General features: G+C 44.0%; 2 protein-coding genes across 5 annotated transcripts; both read right to left on the bottom strand.

Moving 5' to 3' along the window:
• Positions 1-2,322: 2,322 nt before the first annotated feature.
• Positions 2,323-4,145, bottom strand: LOC123081846 (uncharacterized). Its single transcript, XM_044504360.1, has 2 exons — positions 3,330-4,145; positions 2,323-2,915 (listed from the first exon to the last, which is right to left on the bottom strand). Exons 1-2 carry the CDS (start codon positions 3,767-3,769, stop codon positions 2,561-2,563), a joined length of 795 nt encoding a protein of 264 aa, XP_044360295.1. The 5' UTR covers positions 3,770-4,145; the 3' UTR covers positions 2,323-2,560.
• A 445-nt stretch (positions 4,146-4,590) lies between these two features.
• LOC123085496 (DNA (cytosine-5)-methyltransferase CMT2) lies at positions 4,591-18,057 on the bottom strand. 4 transcript variants are annotated; one of them, XR_006439788.1, is made up of 21 exons: positions 16,120-18,056; positions 15,004-15,035; positions 14,818-14,911; positions 14,367-14,474; positions 13,758-13,877; positions 13,567-13,660; positions 13,085-13,278; positions 12,940-13,005; positions 12,600-12,833; positions 11,927-11,985; positions 11,792-11,858; positions 8,258-8,587; positions 8,068-8,136; positions 7,663-7,749; positions 7,496-7,583; positions 6,520-6,650; positions 6,339-6,443; positions 6,213-6,256; positions 6,059-6,120; positions 5,865-5,968; positions 4,591-5,187 (listed from the first exon to the last, which is right to left on the bottom strand). XR_006439788.1 is itself a non-coding variant. In XM_044507136.1 (21 exons), exons 1-21 carry the CDS (start codon positions 18,019-18,021, stop codon positions 5,037-5,039), a joined length of 4,149 nt encoding a protein of 1,382 aa, XP_044363071.1. In that variant the 5' UTR covers positions 18,022-18,055; the 3' UTR covers positions 4,591-5,036. The 4 variants fall into 4 exon arrangements, 3 of the variants coding, with proteins under 3 accessions (XP_044363071.1, XP_044363072.1, XP_044363073.1); XM_044507136.1 differs by having other exon boundaries at positions 6,051-6,120; positions 16,120-18,055; XM_044507137.1 differs by lacking the exon at positions 15,004-15,035 and having other exon boundaries at positions 6,051-6,120; positions 14,818-14,943.
• Between the last annotated feature and the right edge of the window lie 221 nt (positions 18,058-18,278).

The following is an 18,278-nucleotide window of genomic DNA, read 5'->3' as shown; positions in this document are numbered from 1 at the left end:
AAAGAGGAAAGGGGGGCGCCGCCCCCCCCCCCTTTCTTGTCCTATTTGGACTAGGGGGAGGCGGCACGCGGCCTGCCCTGGCTAGCCCTCCTCTTCTCCCTTATGGCCCATGTAGGCCCAATAACCCCCGGGGGGTTCTGATAACCCCACCCCCCCCCCCACCCCCCCCACCCCCACCCCCCCCCCCCCCCCCCCCCCGGTACTCCGGTAAAATCCCGATTTCACCCGGAATGTTTCCGATATCCAAATATAGGCTTCCAATATATCAATCTTTATGTCTCGACCATTTCGAGACTCCTCGTCATGTCCGTGATCACATCCGGGACTCCGAACAACCTTCGGTACATCAAAACACAAAAACCCTAATTACGATCGTCACTGAACTTTAAGCGTGCGGACCCTACGGGTTCGAGAACTATGTAGACATGACCGAGACACGTCTCCGGTCAATAACCAATAGCGGAACCTGGATGCTCATATTGGCTCCTACATATTCTACGAAGATCTTTATCGGTCAGACCGCATAACAACATATGTTGTTCCCTTTGTCATCGGTATGTTACTTGCCCGAGATTCGATCGTCGATATCTCAATACCTAGTTCAATCTCGTTACCGGCAAGTCTCTTTACTCGTTCCATAATACATCATCCTGCAACTAATTAGTTGCAATGCTTGCAAGGCTTGAGTGATGTGCATTACCGAGAGGGCCCAGAGATACCTCTCTGACAATCGGAGTGACAAATCCTAATCTCGAAATACGCCAACCCAACAAGTACCTTCGGAGACACCTGTAGAGCACCTTTATAATCACCCAGTTACGTTGTGACGTTTGGTAGCACACAAAGTGTTCCTCCGGTAAACGGGAGTTGCATAATCTCATAGTCATAGGAACATGTATAAGTTATGAAGAAAGCAATAGCAACAAACTAAACGATCAAGTGCTAAGCTAACAGAATGGGTCAAGTCAATCACATTACTCTCATAATGATGTGATCCCGTTAATCAAATGACAACTCATGTCTATGGTTAGGAAACATAACCATCTTTGATTAACGAGCTAGTCAAGTAGAGGCATACTAGTGACTCTCTGTTTGTCTATGTATTCACACATGTATTATGTTTCCGGTTAATGCAATTCTAGCATGAATAATAAACATTTATCATGATATAAGGAAATAAATAATAGCTTTATTATTGCCTCTAGGGCATATTTCCTTCACGAAGCACATTAGCAGGATGAGCGTCATCAGGACAAGGATATGTGATCATAGGAGGGTGAAGATTTGAATCTCTGGTTTTCTTCACCCTCCGTGCACACATGCAAATACTAAGCAAAATGTTGGGCCTAGATGCACACAGATACAACGGAAAGCCAATGGAGCAATATACCTTTTTGTTGAATGGTTTATCATTATCTTGGGAGTCAAGGTGTCCATGTGTTGGCATTGGAGTCTTGATGTCTTCCCAATTTTCCATGAAACATTTCTTCAAGCGGCTTTGAGGTATTTTTCCTGAGAGATAAAGATGTCATTCCGTTTTTGATGAACTTGGAATCAGAATATTTTTAGTTCCCCCATCATGGATGTTTGATATTTTCGGCTATTAATTTGCAAATTATTCATTGTAATGAGAGTTAGTACTGTCAAAAATAATATCATCCACATATATTAACACGTGAATAGATCACCATCATAAGATTTGGTGAAGAGAGTGGAATCATTGGCTCCTAGTTTGAAGCCCTTCTTTTCCAAAAACTTCTTGAGTGTATCATACCAAGCTGAAGGAGCTTTCTTGAGCCCATAAAGGACTTTGTGAAGCCTATACACTCTGTCAGGATGCTTGTGGCCTTCAAAAGGGGGTTGTTTGACACATAGTTCTTCATTGATATTACCATTGATGAATGCCTTTTCACATGCAACTGATATAGAACTATATTATGATAATTAACATGGTGCAAAATTTGACACGATTTAAAAGCACGGGACTACTTTTGCATGCCCAGAAGTGATCGAAGAGCGTGGGGGAAGTAAGACATATGTAACCAGTACATATATTTCTACACTTTGCAGTACTTACATGTAGAATTATGCTCCCTCAAAAGAAGGTAGAACTATGCAAGAAGACAACTGGTTGGTTCAAATGCATAAAAAGTACAAATTACATAACCAGATGACAAACTACCTCAGAAGATTGCGAATGTATAAAATAATATGGTATTCATGGCTGAAAATAAGACTCGAACTTTATGATACACTTTTTCTTGCACTGTTGAACCATTTGCAGTTCACATATGGTAACCTTTGCGTACATATTATGGAGGAGTCTTTGAAAGCTCCTCAACCATGCATGGAGTGTACATAAATGATTCATATATGCCATTTGAATACGCTGTGCAGTAATCTTTTGGGCGTAGTTTTCCGAGGTATTGGACTTTCGAGCTATTCAAATGATAAGCCACTCCTATAAATGACAACCCTAAGAAAATTACCTCTTTGTACGGGTGAAAACCCAAGAAATAAATGTGACCGTATGGTTCTTCACAACCGCCTTGGTTACTCATTACATTATCTCATCGGAGTTCCATTCAATATCTTCTTTTAGCGGCACCATCTTGTTTTCCACATCATCGTTGTTATTGTCCTCTAAGATCCAAGGTCCATTAATCTCGTGTTGGTAGAAACGCGTTGCGGCCCACAAAGTAGATTCATCAAGCTCGATAGTATGCTTTAGTACCCAATCTATTGGACCGCTTGATTCACTGAGGTTCCAAACACGAAGAAGGTTATTGTACTTGTGAATTGTCACAAAGTACACCCCTTTTTCCGACTTCCCAAGATAAGGACATGCATGTTTGCTTTCCTCAAAATCTATTGGTGTATTAAATACCCGGTATTTACCATCTGATAAAGATATCCTACAAAACACAAGTTTATTCGCTAAAATATGTTAATAGTCTAAAATATTACTCCCTCCATTTCAAAATATAGTGCGCCCGTGCTTCCCGAGGTCGAATTTTGACCATAAATTTAACGAACGAGACCGACTGCGGCGGGAGAAAAAGTTATATAATTAAAAATTTCTTTCGAATACGAATTCACTGATATAACTTTTGCTCCCGCCGCAATCGATCTTGATAGTTAAATTTACGGTCAAAGTTGAAGCACGGGGATAGAGGAAGCACTACATTATGGAATGGATGGAGTATAGATGATATAAAAAAATCCATGAATAGAAAGTAAAAAAGATTATATAAATTAGTAAAAAAAAACATATCAACACTATAATTGAAGGAGTTTTGTAGTTATGCACTTCGATCTAGAATGCATACCTTGCAACAAATGCACCACGGCAATGGACGTAAAGCGCGCCTCGCCAATACACACTGTAGCGCCATCTTGGGCCCCATTCCATGGGTTGTACCGCATCCAGTTGCATACTGGCCATCGTCTTGACAGCCTCTCCTTCCCGGACAAATGACCTCTCCTGCCACTCTCCAGTGGCCGATGAGAACACAGGCAGCGTCCATTGTGACTGTGGCCATTCCGTCAAACGATGCAAGTCATCCATGGAAGGTTCTCCAGCCGGTTCATCTTGGCCCTCATTCTCTACGTCCTCCTCGCCGACCGACATGTCATCCAGCAAAGACAGAAACTCAATGAGGTCGAACTTCTTGGGCTTCTCGGGCTCGCGGCGGAACAGCAACACCTCGTAGCCACGCGATAGGGCGGGGTCGAAGACGAGATACGGGACGTAGTCGTTGGCGTCCATGCGCGGGAGACGCTCCCACCGCCTCGTGGCGGGGTTGGCCACGCAGTACAGCCAGGCGTTGCCGTAGAGCAAGAGCCCGTTGCAGTGGTCCAGGATGGAGTTGTACCCCCGGCTATATAGTCGGGGAGGAAGTCGAGGTCACCGTAGTCGACCGCCGGGCGGCGCGCCGAGGGACGGGCGAAGAACCGTGGCCGCCAGTAACCGATGTAGTTGAGGAAGACGCCGCGCACCGAGTGTGGCAGGGGATGCGCGGGGACGCCGGCCGGCGCGTCTTCCGGCGGAGCCATTTCTGCTTGCTGCGGATCATCCATGGCTTCCGCAGTGGCCTAGCTTGGATCTTGGGTTCTTGATGCGGAGCGGATCAGCGGAGGCGCGAGTCAACTGCACGCGGCGTGCTTGGGCGGGATATCAACTCAGGTTATAACGAAACTAGAATCCTTATAGCCCGGCTGCTGTGCTGACGATGCCCAAAGACCCAATGCACGGGATCGGATCGTATCATCCGGCCATCCGGGTAACATGATAATTATTGGAGGCTGATTAGTTGGCATACCGATCGGTTCTCGTTCCTGGAGTATTTCCATTGGCTTGATCAGATCGCACCCAAAAAGGAAGAAAGAACAAAAGATCTCGATTCTTGACATGAGTTTTAATTATCGTATCAAGTTCTGTTTTAATGCGTATGCAATTGAGACGTAAAAGAGAAAGGCAAAAAATCCAGGAAACCAGTTTTACATCACTTGTTGAAGATGCTCTTAGGCGTTTCTTACATTCACTCACAGGAAAATACATACAAGTATATATAGAACACCACCAACACGTCAGAAGGTGTACATTTTATTCCCCTGACCACTCAGCTTGTCTATACATACATACATACATACATAGTCTTTATAGTACAACAAAGGCAGAGGAGATCCACTGCAGCCACCTACACCTGCCCATGTGAGCTTCTAACAAATGTATGTGACAAAGTTATGATACCTACATTCTTTTACAGTACAACACAAGGTTCTCTCAGGACAAACCATACTGAGCAACTTACACCTGCCTACAGGAACTTCTAAGAAACTAAGATGTTACAAGGTACAACATGGCAATAAAATGAATCAAGACTTATGTTAAAATGCGCATGCCCTAACGATATTCACGAGTCCTAATGATATTCACGACCATGAGGTACCCAGCTTTTCTAGCGGAGAATGAACGGAGATGACGAGACTTAAACCCAGGTGGAAAAGTCAACCGTTAGGTTTTGCCAGTCTGACTAAGGAGTGCCTTCTATATGAGAGAATGCAAACTTGGGTGGTAGCTCCATGAGGGGATCATTTCCAGTCTTGTTCAGGTTGGCCATGGCCAAGGCATACCCAAGTGCACGGCCAACGGGTACGGCCACAGCATTTCCAATCTGGCGATACCTGCAGCCAGGCTCATCACATGTTAACATTATGCTACAGGCCACTATCTAAATATCATATAATCTTATGTACACTAAAAGATACCCCACACGTTGCTGCAGGAAATCATTAGAAACAGTTAGAATTCATATTGAGTATGGCGTATGGACTATGCTGAGAATTCTATATGACGACCTCAACAAATGACCTATATGAAAAGAGTGGTGGCGGTGTCGTTGCGCAGAGGCAAGGAGATTATGGGCAGCGAGGCCGAGGATGAGGGCGGTATATGTGCAACCAATGGGGAGGGAGAAGATAAGGCATGCAGCAAAGGGAAGGGGAAAAGACCCTGCATTAAGCATATGAGTCAAATTTTGTCATACATTTGGCAATTTCAAATCTTGCCAATTTTTGGTAAGTTTGGTTGGCTAAGTACGTTGGTGACCAACCAATTGGTAGCCAATTTTTTGGCTTGCCTAAAGATTGGCAAGCCAATTGCAATTAGTGGACCTGATGACGTGGCTTAAGAAGATGGAAGGAAAATAAGTTTAGTGGGGATGCATGACTTGCTGATGTTGCAAGGCTGCATGGATGGGAAAAAAAGTAATGGGTTCCAACTATCTCAGAATAGAGTATTACAAGAAATTGAAGCGCTCAACCCTGACGTGACAACTTACAGAAACAATGTAAACAAGTACCTGTCTTTGACTGTTCCACGAAACCTGTAGCTATCAGGAAAACCTTGCAATCGAGCACTTTCACGAACAGTGAGCAGTCTGTCCTGCGCAGGATGTATCAAGGCCTGAAACATATTCTCTTAGTTTCTTATGAGATATTTTAAAGTTATGAGCCAAGTGAATAAAGAAGATGGAATCATAGGTAACCTGCATACAAATATTTGGACACGTCAGCACAGTTCCGACTACCTCATCCCACCATAGTCGACCAAAAGGTCTACAATATATCATACAAGAGACAGTTAAATCAGAAACAAGAAACCATATCTATGAAACAGCAGTGTACTACTAAAATCAATTGAAACCAACCTTAAGCATCTACCATCCTCGTATGTCAGTACACAATCAAGCACCTGAAATGAAAATATGAAACCACAACCTGGCAAGTTTTAAATTGCACATACAGAGAAGTATGGTGTATCTTAAGCATCTTACCAGAGGACGACCAGATGGTAAAAGTACTCTTTCCTTTGTTGGATCCAGTTTAGCCACATTGTCAGGACCAACTATGACTCCCGGAAGGTCTCTAAAATTAGCTCCCTGGAATAGGACTGGTGAGATTGAAGGGGGTGATTTATCAAAGATGAAATGCTAACATATAAGTTTCTCGGCAAACCTTTTTCTTGGGAATTTGCAAAACCCTTAAGTAGTTATCATGACCCAGTGCCAACGGCCGATGGTCATACAATTTTGGCTTAGATTTTTTTGACTTAGCTTTTGCGGCATGAGATTTGGGACCCTGCACTTCTGCAGTGGAAGAAATTTATGTGAGTTTCAAACAGAATTATGAAAGGTTTGGTACTAAATAAAAATTACGGAAACTACAGCGAAAATAAAAAGGAGTAAATTATGTGATACCCTTCTAAATTTAGTTTATGACATCCAACATGCCAATACTGGAGAAAGGCTCAAATGGAGACTGCTTATTCCAACAACCCAAAGGGCAAATATACAGTACAAGGAAAGGGTCTGTTTGGTTTGCTGCCCACACTAGCCCTGCCAAAAAATTGGCTGGCTATCAAATTTCGGTCACTGTTTGCTTTGTTTCCAAAATTTTGGTTACCGATGGATGTCCACCCCTTCCTTGCACAGATTTTTACCAAATAAATGGTCAATTGAGGGTGGGGGATTCCTTGGCCAAAAATTTGGCAAGTAAACTCTTGCCAACATTTGGTAGGTGGGCTAGTGTGGGCATCAACCAAACACACCCTAAGGGACACACCCAAACCCTAAACTACTGGGAAAACAAAACAATACACTTGAATCGGTTCGATTGAATTATGTTATCAATAGTTTTCAATTGAATTATGTTATTTTTCAATTGTTATTTTTCCTGAGTTTCCCCACCATTAGTACTGAACAAAATCGGTTCTATACAATGCAAAAAAAATATCCCCCTCTCCCTCCTTCCACCAAAGGGTCCCAACCTAAGCTCCTGAGAGTGTAGTCGTGTGGGGATGGTTGTGCACCATCGCGCGTTAGACAGGTCCATTATAGACCTGTCTATCAGATTTGCCTAACAACCCTACACTATTTCCTATTTCAACAATTAGTATCTTCAGAATATAAGCATAGAAAAATATTAGACCCACCAGAACTAAATGTCCGAATGTATCTTTGGAATTCCGTTTGAGGGCCCTTTACATATGGCATTTCATCACGATCTTCTGCATTTCCCACCTAACAGTTTACAACAGCTTATGAACCAAAAGGTTACTAAAATTAGAGATTTAAGAACTCTTATAAGATTTTCAATTACTTTTGGAAGATCTGAAAGAATGTCTTCAAGGACAATTGGCTTCTCTAGTTGTACTGATGTGCTGTCAGACCACCCAACCAAATTACGCTACAAGATTAAAAAAATGTGTCAGGTTCACACTGGAGGTCTGAATACTCTGCCTAGTTGGAAAAACAAAGACATCATAGCAGGCATCAACAGGTGAAAATTCCCAGATGATGGACAAGCAAAACAGAATACAACACACAGAACGAGTGTAAACATACAATGCAGTAAGCATGCCAGAGAAAGCACGTCCTCATTTTTGACAGGTAAATAATGTGAGATGCAAAGAGCGAACTGAAATCGTTCCATACAAATGCATTTCTAAGGTGGGATACACACTATCTTCTTATCACAGACCGAATTTCATCAATTCATGGTTACCTCAAAAGCCAATGGGCAATTATTCTTCACAATCGCTCCATGTGTAGGCAGAGGAAATGGGGGCAATTTCTACAGAGTAAAAATGGTAATTAGGCAACAATAAAGTAATTTTCCAATATCAGAACATGATTTTCCAATAGGGCTGGCTCCCAGTGTCCCAGTTAATAAAATACAAGAAAATCATACTTGCCTCTTCAGGATGACAGCCCAATAAAAATACACGCATCCTAAATTGTGGAAGGCCGTAACATCCAGCAGCCATGATCCCTAGTTTGGCTTGGTAATGCATACCAATTAGGCGACTTAGAGCATATTTTGCAAGTGTTGCATCAGCAAATTTCAATATATCAAGGACGTTTTCCATGTAGACGTATTTGGGCCTCAAAAATTGCATGATATCCATAAAGACAATAATCTGCTTGTTTTTTTCACATTTAAATGGTTCATCAAATTCTCTATTGCGGTTGTAGCCACTAATGCCTTGGCATGGTGGACCACCACATACGACATCAACAGCACCCTGAAAACATACACAAACAAGATATGAAAAAAGTAATATTAACCAATGAGGCCATAGCAACCATGAGAGAAAGAATTTACATGGACTAACTATACTGCAGTGACAACAGTCATGATAAGTACTTGACCTTTACACCATGGAGGAGAGGTTAAGGTGGTCTAATGGGTAGTGGCAAATCCACCTAGGTAGAGAGGAATATGGTGTGCCCGACAAATCCAACTTGAAAGGGCAGATGACCGAACAGTTGGCGCGGAGGTGTCGGTGGCAGCGGTATGGGACGGGTTTCTTCGAATATGTGACCTGGCCTATCAAACAAGCACCACATAGCTTGCTGCTGTAAAAGCGCTACTTATGTGAAGATGGTATGTGAATTTTGATTTGTCGTGGTAGTGCTAGTGTCTGTGTGCACGCAGTGGATAATCAAGCCAAAAAGTTTCTGTGTCTTCAAACAGGCAGCAAAAAGGCTCGCCTATGAAACAAGCACCACGTCGGTTGCCACTGTGATAGCTCCACATATTAGTTAGATGTGTCCAGTTTGACTCCCAATCCACTTTATATGATCATGAGGTGAGGTCGTGAGGGAAGATTGGGACAAGGCTATGAGCCAGTTTGACTCCCAAACTGTGTGTGTGTGTGCGCGCGCGCGCGAAAAAATAGTAACCCCTCAAGAATAGAATGGAAAATAAAGAAATAAAATAAATATTTATAACAGATCTTCAAATTAAAATTTTGAACATTTAAAGGGGTTATAGTCACTCTTTTTTGGTTGGGAAAGTGGTAACGTATTATCGGTCAAAGATAGCTCTTGAACGGCCAGGAGGAACGTAGCACACTGAGTAAGTCCCCCAAGCGACCACAGGATGGGATGAGCGACCTGACCGACTTGGCTGGGCAGCGGTCATGCACGGCACCAGTTGCTCAGACGAGCATGTGACTCCATGGCATCCTCGGTGTTGCCTTGAAGATGAGAAATTAGACCTTGAGGGGCTCGTCAAGGCCGTTCATAAAGATGCCACATTCCTCGTCTTCGGGGAAGACCTTGAGGGCTAGAAATTGTTTCTGGTAGTCGGCATACCAAAGTGGTAAGCAAAATAATCTCGCCAAACGGGTTGCTGCCCGAGGGTGGACCAAAGCATCGGCTGATATGCGCGGTGAAGTCCTCTCAGGAGGGTTGGCCATGCTTGCGCTCCTTGTGGCAGTATCACAGTTTTGCCAAACCCGTCAGGTGGTAGGACGCTAACCACGCCTTCGCACTTGCCAGTGTGCCCTGACCTGCAAATCACTGCTCACATTGATTAAGCCAAGTAACACGTCACCCTCGGCACCATTGGTTGGGAACACCAACTTGCAAGCCGCTGAGGGTGACTATCGCCGTGATCATCGATGGTGCGGCCACGCCACCCCTACGGTAACATCGATCAGGGCGGCACAAGCTTCTCCTGTGCACCCAGCATGGCTGCAAAGACCACAGTGGATGCAGCTACCGGGGGGGGGGGGGGGGGGTCGCTGGATGTTGGCAGTGTTGACGACAGCGGTCGCCGTCGCAGATGCGTGCGGAGAAACCTCCAGGCCTGGGTTTTTTTTTGGGTGCTCGGTGAACTCCTTGAGGGTGGCAACAGAGACGCGGTCGTTGAAGTTCATAGGTTCACCCCTGGTAGCATGTGCAACAGAGATCGCCGGCTTTGATATCAGAATCATTCTGAGCTGTGATGATAGAGAGGTTCGGCTGGGCTGGCATTGTTGCTGCAGGTTGCAGGCCTGGAGAGATTAGGGCAACTTCTCATCTGCTATATACAATGGTCAGGGGTCTCCATACATATAGATGGAGACAGCCGCAAAATAAGGAAATACAATTCTTTTTTGGGAAAACAAAAGGATATATGTTCTTGGAGGGCAACGCAAGGGGTGCGCCCCTAGCTGTGTGGGCCGTACAAGGCTGTGCTGGACGCACCTATGGGGTAGCCCTCCTATACTGCTGTCCCCACATGATCTCGCTTACTATTTCTAACATGGAAGCACAAAGGGAAGGCATAGCCACAACAATTCTGCATCATATTCTTCAACAACAACAAAGCCTTTAGTCCCAAACAAGTTGGGGTAGGCTAGAGGTGAAACCCATAAGATCTCGCGACCAACTCATGGTTCTGGCACATGGATAGCAAGCTTCCACGCACCCCTGTCCATGGCTAGTTCTTTGGTGATACTCCAATCCTTCAGATCTCTCTTTATGGACTCCTCCCATGTCAAATTCGGTCTACCCCGACCTCTCTTGACATTATCCGCACACTTTAGCCGTCCACTATGCACTGGAGCTTCTGGAGGCCTGCGCTGAATATGCCCAAACCATCTCAGAGATGTTGGACAAGCTTCTCTTCAATTGGTGCTACCCCAACTCTATCATCATTCCGGACTCGATCCTTCCTCGTGTGGCCACACATCCATCTCAACATGCGCATCTCCGCCACAACTAACTGTTGAAGATGTCGTCTTTTAGTCGGCCAACACTCGGCGCCATAAAACATTGCGGGTCGAACCGCCGTCCTATAGAACTTGCCTTTTAGCTTCTATGGCACTCTCTTGTCACAGAGAATGCCAGAAGCTTGGCGCCACTTCATCCATCCGGCTTTGATTCGATGGTTCACATCTTCATCAATACCCCCATCCTTCTGCAGCATTGACCCCCAAATATCGAAAGGTGTCCTTCTGAGGCACCACCTACCCATCAAGGCTAACCTCCTCCTCGCACCTAGTAGTACTGAAACCGCACCTCATGTAATCAGTTTTTGTTCTACTAAGCTTCTTCAAAAAGGGGGCAGCCCCAGTGCATGTAGCTCCCGCTTGCGCAGGGTCTGGGGAAGGGTCCGACCACTTTGGGTCTATTGTACGCAGCCTTTCCCTACATTTCTGCAAGAGGCTGTTTCCAGGATTTGAACCCGTGACCTCATGGTCACAAGGCAGCAGCTTTACCACTGCGCCAAGGCTCCCCTTCAAGAAAATAAAAATTCTGCATCATGTCAAAATTGCATAGACGTGTTCGCAATGTGTTCTTGGATCTCTATTTGACGGTCAAATATTGAATCGTACTTGATTTTTTTATCTATGTTTAGTTTCCTTTTTCAGGGAAAGGATCTAATCTACTAGTTGACAGTCATATACTCAGTATACTTAATTTCACCAAAGCTGACTTTGAAGAATAACACTCACAGGAAGTGGTAGTATCTTTCGCTTATGACCTTCAATAACAAAATCCTTAATTGCATCATTGCAGTTCCTGCATTTTAAAAGTGGGACTGTTCATATTACGTGAAATGAGTCTTGGTAAGATAAAAAATTGCATACCCTAATCCTTCAATTGGCTCCCACGTGTCATCATTAGGGCCATAACCCTTCCAACGGACCTGCATACATATTGCATAAGAAAATAGCAAATTTAGTTAAGCATAGAAGCATATATGAACAAAAGAGAAGAAAAGTATGTGATCTATGGACATATGGAAGAGCTTTGCTACAGGGTTAAGGCAAGAGAGTGAACGTACTTATTTGATAGGAAATCATTTATATGTTTCGCCGTTGGTAAAAAATCTAAACGGAAATACTTGGTGGACCCTTTGACAAATTGAAGGACTAGTCAGGGCCCCCTTTATAATAGATAATAGCTACTCCCCCGTCGGAAATAACTGACGCGAGGTCACAAGATTTTGAACCGACAGTTCAAAATCTTGTCTCCTCGTGTCAGTTATTTCCGAACGGAGGGAGTATAATGGAGGGATATTTATAGGGACTAAAGTGACTCATATATTATCTTCTACCTTGGTTTGGATTAAGCCTACTGAGACCTGTATATTCCATTGTAAATAAAAAATATGACACAGGAGCAATCGCGTGTTAGTTTGATTCAAATGGAATTAGGGATTTGAACTGTCTGCTTCCACTGGTAGATCTGACAAGTAATTAAGCTGCCTCTGTTATAGTTTTAAAAGAAGAGGAAACTAATCAATAAATCATCGCAAACCTTAAAATATAAGCAGCGCTTTCTGACATTACTGGGATCACCGAAACAAATATCAACTAACTTCCATACTTCAAGCTCTTCAGGAGGGACTGCAGAATCATCTGGACCCCCATTACTGAATTCTGTTATAGCATCAGCATGGTCATTTACTTCACTTTCCTTCACATATTGTTTGCATAATTTTTGCCATTCTTTCAGCAATTCAAGGAAATCATCGGTAGTTTCGTTGCGGACCTATTGAAGCAGCATGACAGTGTGTATAAAATGGATCAGAAATTGCATTAAAAACTATACTGAGAAAAATATAGCATGGGCCATGAAATTATGAAAGCCACAGTACCCGAGTTTCTGGATGATTCATTCTGAAGCTTTCACATGCAACTTCATCATCATCAACAGCCCATCTCTGTAAACAATGAGCAAAACATTCAAAAAGCATGCATTCCTACTAAGTTATAATACATACGATGTTTGTGTAGAAGTACCGTCACAAGATTCACACCGCCACCATGAGCTCCAAGACAAAGTCCAGTTGACATTCCGCCACAACCACAGTACAGATCTAACAAAGAGAGATCCTTCTTATTCGGCACATGAGACTTTTGCGTCTTATTGAAGTCTGCCTTTTTCATACTGATACTACTTACTTGACTTGATTGCAATCTAGCATGTGTATCTTCTGCATTTCGTGAAACAAAGTCAGACTGATGAGGTAAGCTCATAACAACAATGAAAAGATGATACAACAGAAACTACACAAAATGCAAATTACAAAACAAGATATTTCAGAAACTATGACCAGCTTGACAATAATAAAACAAAATCTGAAAGCTACTTGAAACAAATGCAAAATTTTGGAGAGCCGCTCTCAAATCCAAGTCATAATTGGTTGGCACTATAAAGTATTTCCGGTCTCTTAAATTCATGCATAGCCACATGTGCATCACTGTTGTTTGAGAAAACAAACCCATTTCCAAAGTAGAGAATGTGCTGTAGTCCTGAGAGTACTTCATGTCATAGTAATACTGGGGTGAAGGAATTGACTTTGACTGGTTATCAACCTGTAACATAAATAAATAACATTACTTCTCAGTTGGAACAAATATTGGGAAACCAGACATCACAAGAAAATATCTAAGATACAAGATGAATCCATACACAAGGAGAAACTTGCACAATTGACACTTTGGAGACAATGCAGTCTAGAGCATTGTCATCCTTCAGATCTGAGTAAAAGAGCCTCCTTGGGTCATGAGACTGTGCTTGGTCTTCCATGATCTGAGATCGAATAAGAGGTTGAAAAAAACATGGTTAGAGATTCTAAAATAAACTGCATTCTCAACTCCAAAACAAAAAAAATGCATTATCAACTTTCATACTTGTTAAACTTCATGCACTAGCCAACACAACCAAAAGTCCGAAGTAATGGAAAGGGCTAGGCAATCCACATATACACTTCAACACCCCTCTCACGTGTGACGCGGAGAACACGTGGATAGAGTCAGAGGTATGGCTCAAGAGGCCTATACGTGAACACAAAGGGCGGAACAACAATTTTTGGATAAATTGGGAAAGCCAGGACTTGAACCAAGACCTTGGGCTCTGATACCATGTTAAGCTTCATGCACTATCCCATGCAACCAAGAGTCTGAACTGATGGTAAGGGCTAGGCAGTCCACATAAACACTTCAACAATACTCATCAGCTGAAAATGTTTCTTAAGAGATACGTAATTCTCAGTCAAACAGCCAGGACAACAGAACTCACCGTGTCTTCAGCTCTGAAAAACCACTGCACTCTGCAGTAATATTCACCGGCAACTGTTTCAAAGAACTCCAGTATCTTGCCTATGTAATCTGGCTTTCCCTCTGGACCCTGCACAAGATTAACCCTGTTAGAGTTGTGCAACAAAAAAGTTTTTGACATCTTCATAAATATTAGTTTTATATAACACAATAACAAAAACATGTTTGTAATCAAGCATCAGGTCTAGATAAACATAGATAAAGATTCTGCAAAAAAAATACATGAACGTGATCACCGAGATGCAAAACTCTACAAAATGGAAAACAAATGCATGAGATTGATCAATGGGTTATTATTTTTGGAAACTTTTTGAAACATTTAATGAGTTCAGAAGACATAAAAATGAAGAAGGCACAACCATAAAGATACATAAAACTATAAAAGAAATATTAGCGTAGAAATATGAACTCACTTTCACAAATGCACAATCTCCAATGCATAAAGTAGATCCGGATATGCTGGCTTGCAAATAGTGACATTTGACATCCAAGACAGCATTGCCAGCACTGTAATGCAAGGTAGACGCATAGCTGTTAGCCTGGTAACAGGAGCAACTTAATCATTCATAAAGTATAAGAGACAATGCATTTTTGCTCACTTGGCAACTGGTTGGATATCGCTCCTCTTATCCTTCAAACAGAGAAACCACAAGCAGAAAACATTACTTGCGTAAAATTCAATTGTTACAAGGCAGAGTATAAATCTAGTATGTACTAGTATACGAATAACAAATTCCATATAAGAATCTATAAATTATGAAGCCAACATGCCTGTGGGTATTACTTATTATTACAAGATTATGCTATTGCGCACACAAGAGAAATTGTTGGTCCTTTCCTGTTTATTCATACAATTTCTCCTGCAATTATGTGCTTCATGTTACACAAGTCAACAATTATTTGGGTTTTCACCTAGTCAACCTGACTAGCAATGTGATTCATTTAAGACATTTGTTCACTTCTCTTATCATATGGCATTCAATGTCCATTTGTTTGAACCACTGTCCAAAGTTATCTGTAACTCCTGTGTCCCTAGCTGCATACAAGATGAAGAGCCTAATTGGTTTGATGCCAATTGTTCGCAAGTCTAAAATGTTGACAGGCAATTGGTTGGCTACTTTTGATTTTACCAAATGCTGGCTTGCCAAATATTGGCACCAAACCGATTAGGCTCAAAGACTTGCAAAAAAAACAATGATCAAGGCTTCATATTCTGGGTTGAAGTTAAAATTATTTTCTGTTTCAGTATATATGCACGTACATGTGTGGTCAATGTGCAGGAAAACCACTTATACAACAGGATATTATACACAGCCAAAATGGAAACTATGTACATCTCTAACATTAACGTCTATCTACAGTCCTACACCACCTTCTATGGTACTACTTGCTACTACCTATTGTGAATTCTGACATGTACCTCATTTGATACGTATGTTCTCTGACGTTTTCCTACATGCTTGGATATTGTTGCTAGGAAGGTATTGATGATTTGCATGTGTACTAATCAGCACTCCTTGCTATATTTATGGTTGTGCACCGCTGTGATGAGCATGTGAATATAGTTCTAGTAAAAGATTCTACTCTTGACAAGCCTTAAAATCCACAGAACTATTTGTTTATTCTGAATCAATCTACACCAACAAATATCCCGTTCTTATATCAAGTATATGATGCAGCCATGCAAAGAGCAGACAGTGGAGCCAAATGCCTACCTTCTCCACAAAGTGATGATTCTTCTCGTAGCGGTGAGGCCACCTCTGTCTAGCCTCCTCCTCCGGCACTGCCTCCCCCACAAAACAACAGGATCCATTAACACTATCCACCATTTCCGAATCAACCAATTTCTTATCCATGATGACTTTGGAACTGTTGTTCGGATCTGGCATCATTGTGACAGTTGGCGATTGGCAAATTGAGCCACCATTTTTCTTTGTCCTCTTCAAATTTGACGAGCATTTACCTGTCGATACCCTCGCCCTCTTTGCCCTTGGAGGCTTAGAAGATTTTCCATCATGTTGTTGGGGCATCTCACTGACCACGTGCGACTCCGCACTCATCAACCCCGCATTGCACGGTACAATACCACTACTGTCCACTTTGTCCGATGGCAAGCAGTTCTCAGGGTCAAGATCATACTTGCTAGGTCGTACATGATGATTAGACTCTGCTTTATGCATTGAAGGTTCACTGTTTACCACTGGCGAGATAGGTGGTACACTGTCTGAATCCAATGATGATGCCTTTACAGCCGTCTTAGTCTTCCTTGGGGCACGAACAGAGACTCCGCCGCGCTTGGCGGACCTATAATTCACGGCTGGTAAAGCCACTACAATCTGATTACTGAAACCACCTCCTTTGTTCTCATGGCCACTGGAGGTGCTTTGCATCTTAACATTTTCTGCTGACCTATGTTGTTCCACCCTGTTGCGCAAGTCAACTGTGTCTGGTGCAGTAGTGGTGGTCTCTTTGATCAGCTTATCAACTGTGTCTGCTGAAGTGGTGGTAGTCCCTTTGATCGGCTTATCAACTGTGGCTGGTGCAGTAGTGGTGGCCTCTTTGATGGGCTCGTCAACTGTGTTTGGTGCAGTACTGGTAATCTCTTTGATCAGCTTATCAACTATGTCTGGTGCAGTAGTGGTGGTCTCTTTGATCGGCTTAGTGGTGGATACAGAAAGGTTGTGCCTTTCACTGCTTCTTCCCAGATCTGAGTCCACAGGGCGCCGCTTGGAGGATCTAGATGAGCGTGCTTTTGGTTCTGAAGGTGTGGCATTTGCTGCCGCCATGGTCTTCGCAGTCCTCCGTGATCCCCAAAGGGACGTGTCATTTGTACTGGTAGCACCTGAGGTACCGCAACCATCGGCATTCCCCTTGGGGTCATACTCCGCGTTCAAATCAACAGCAGCCATGCTTGCTGAGGCAATATTCTCTGAAGGAGAGAAATACTTGGGAGCATCCTCTGCCTCCACCAAATCGTCATCATCCGGCGGAAGTTGTGGAGGCGACGACATGGTGTTCAGCGTGCACGTCGGTGCATTCTCCTCTAGATTGGCTTCCAAGCAAGACCCCCATGGTGACTGAGGAGACCCCGGCACCGGCGTGGAGTCAGAGACGAACACGAGCTTTTCCCGCATGTCTACAGCAACAGGAGTAGACGGAGATTCCGGCATACGTGAATAATCATCAAGGTGATCAAGCGGGCTCACCCCTGGAGCGCCTTCCGATGAATCTGACGCTGGGGGCTCGAACTCCGCGAAGCCCGGCGCCGCGGTGGGCGGGGATGGCGCCCGGGTCGTCGCCGACACGCCCTCGCCGGCGACGAGCCCCGTTGACCTCCACTCGGCACCGTCCCAGGGCCCTCCTCCGTCGTCCACCAGGGGATCCGGGCCCGCTGCCGCGGCGGCGAACTCGGCGCCGACGTCGAATCCCCTGGGCGGCGACCACATGGGCTCCAGCTCCTCCGGGGTGCCGAAGAGGAGCGACCACAGGGGTTCCAGCCCCGCGCTGAACTCCCCCGCCGGCTCCTCTCCATCCGCCCCAGCGTCGGCCGCCGGGGAGCCATCGGCGACCGGGGGCGGGGAGGGGGGCGAGATGGGGTTGTGAGGCGGAGTTTCCATGGGAGCAGGGGGCTGACTGGACCGAACAACCAAATTAGGTAAAGTCAATCGATGTGGCCAGAGGTCGAGTTAATTGCACGTTGGTACCACACTTGCTCACCTACTCACGAATCAGTACCACTACTCGTGCATGTCGCAGTTCAGTACCAACTCAGGGCCTAAGTGATGCATAACGGGCTGACAGCCGTATAAGCGCGTATTGACCGCGTATCCGACAGGTCGGGCCCACATGTCAGGTGACACGCTGGCCGAATCGG

The sequence above is a fragment of the Triticum aestivum genome, chromosome 4A (assembly GCF_018294505.1).
Source record: "Triticum aestivum cultivar Chinese Spring chromosome 4A, IWGSC CS RefSeq v2.1, whole genome shotgun sequence".
NCBI classification, from domain to species: domain Eukaryota; kingdom Viridiplantae; phylum Streptophyta; class Magnoliopsida; order Poales; family Poaceae; genus Triticum; species Triticum aestivum.
This window is presented reverse-complemented; position numbering and strand designations above follow the sequence as displayed.

Excerpts from the sequence above, each read along its gene's own strand:
- LOC123081846 (XM_044504360.1), bottom strand. The coding sequence starts at position 3,769 with ATGGACGCCAACGACTACGTCCCGTATCTCGTCTTCGACCCCGCCCTA. Across the intron at positions 2,916-3,329 it reads CGTGGTGCATTTGTTGCAAG|GATATCTTTATCAGATGGTA; the intron begins GTATGCATTCTA and ends TGTGTTTTGTAG.
- LOC123085496 (XM_044507137.1), bottom strand. The coding sequence starts at position 18,021 with ATGGAAACTCCGCCTCACAACCCCATCTCGCCCCCCTCCCCGCCCCCG. Across the intron at positions 13,279-13,566 it reads ATTCTCTACTTTGGAAATGG|AAGATACACATGCTAGATTG; the intron begins GTTTGTTTTCTC and ends CACGAAATGCAG. Across the intron at positions 7,584-7,662 it reads TTCTTTCAGATCTTCCAAAA|GTGGGAAATGCAGAAGATCG; the intron begins GTAATTGAAAAT and ends GTAAACTGTTAG.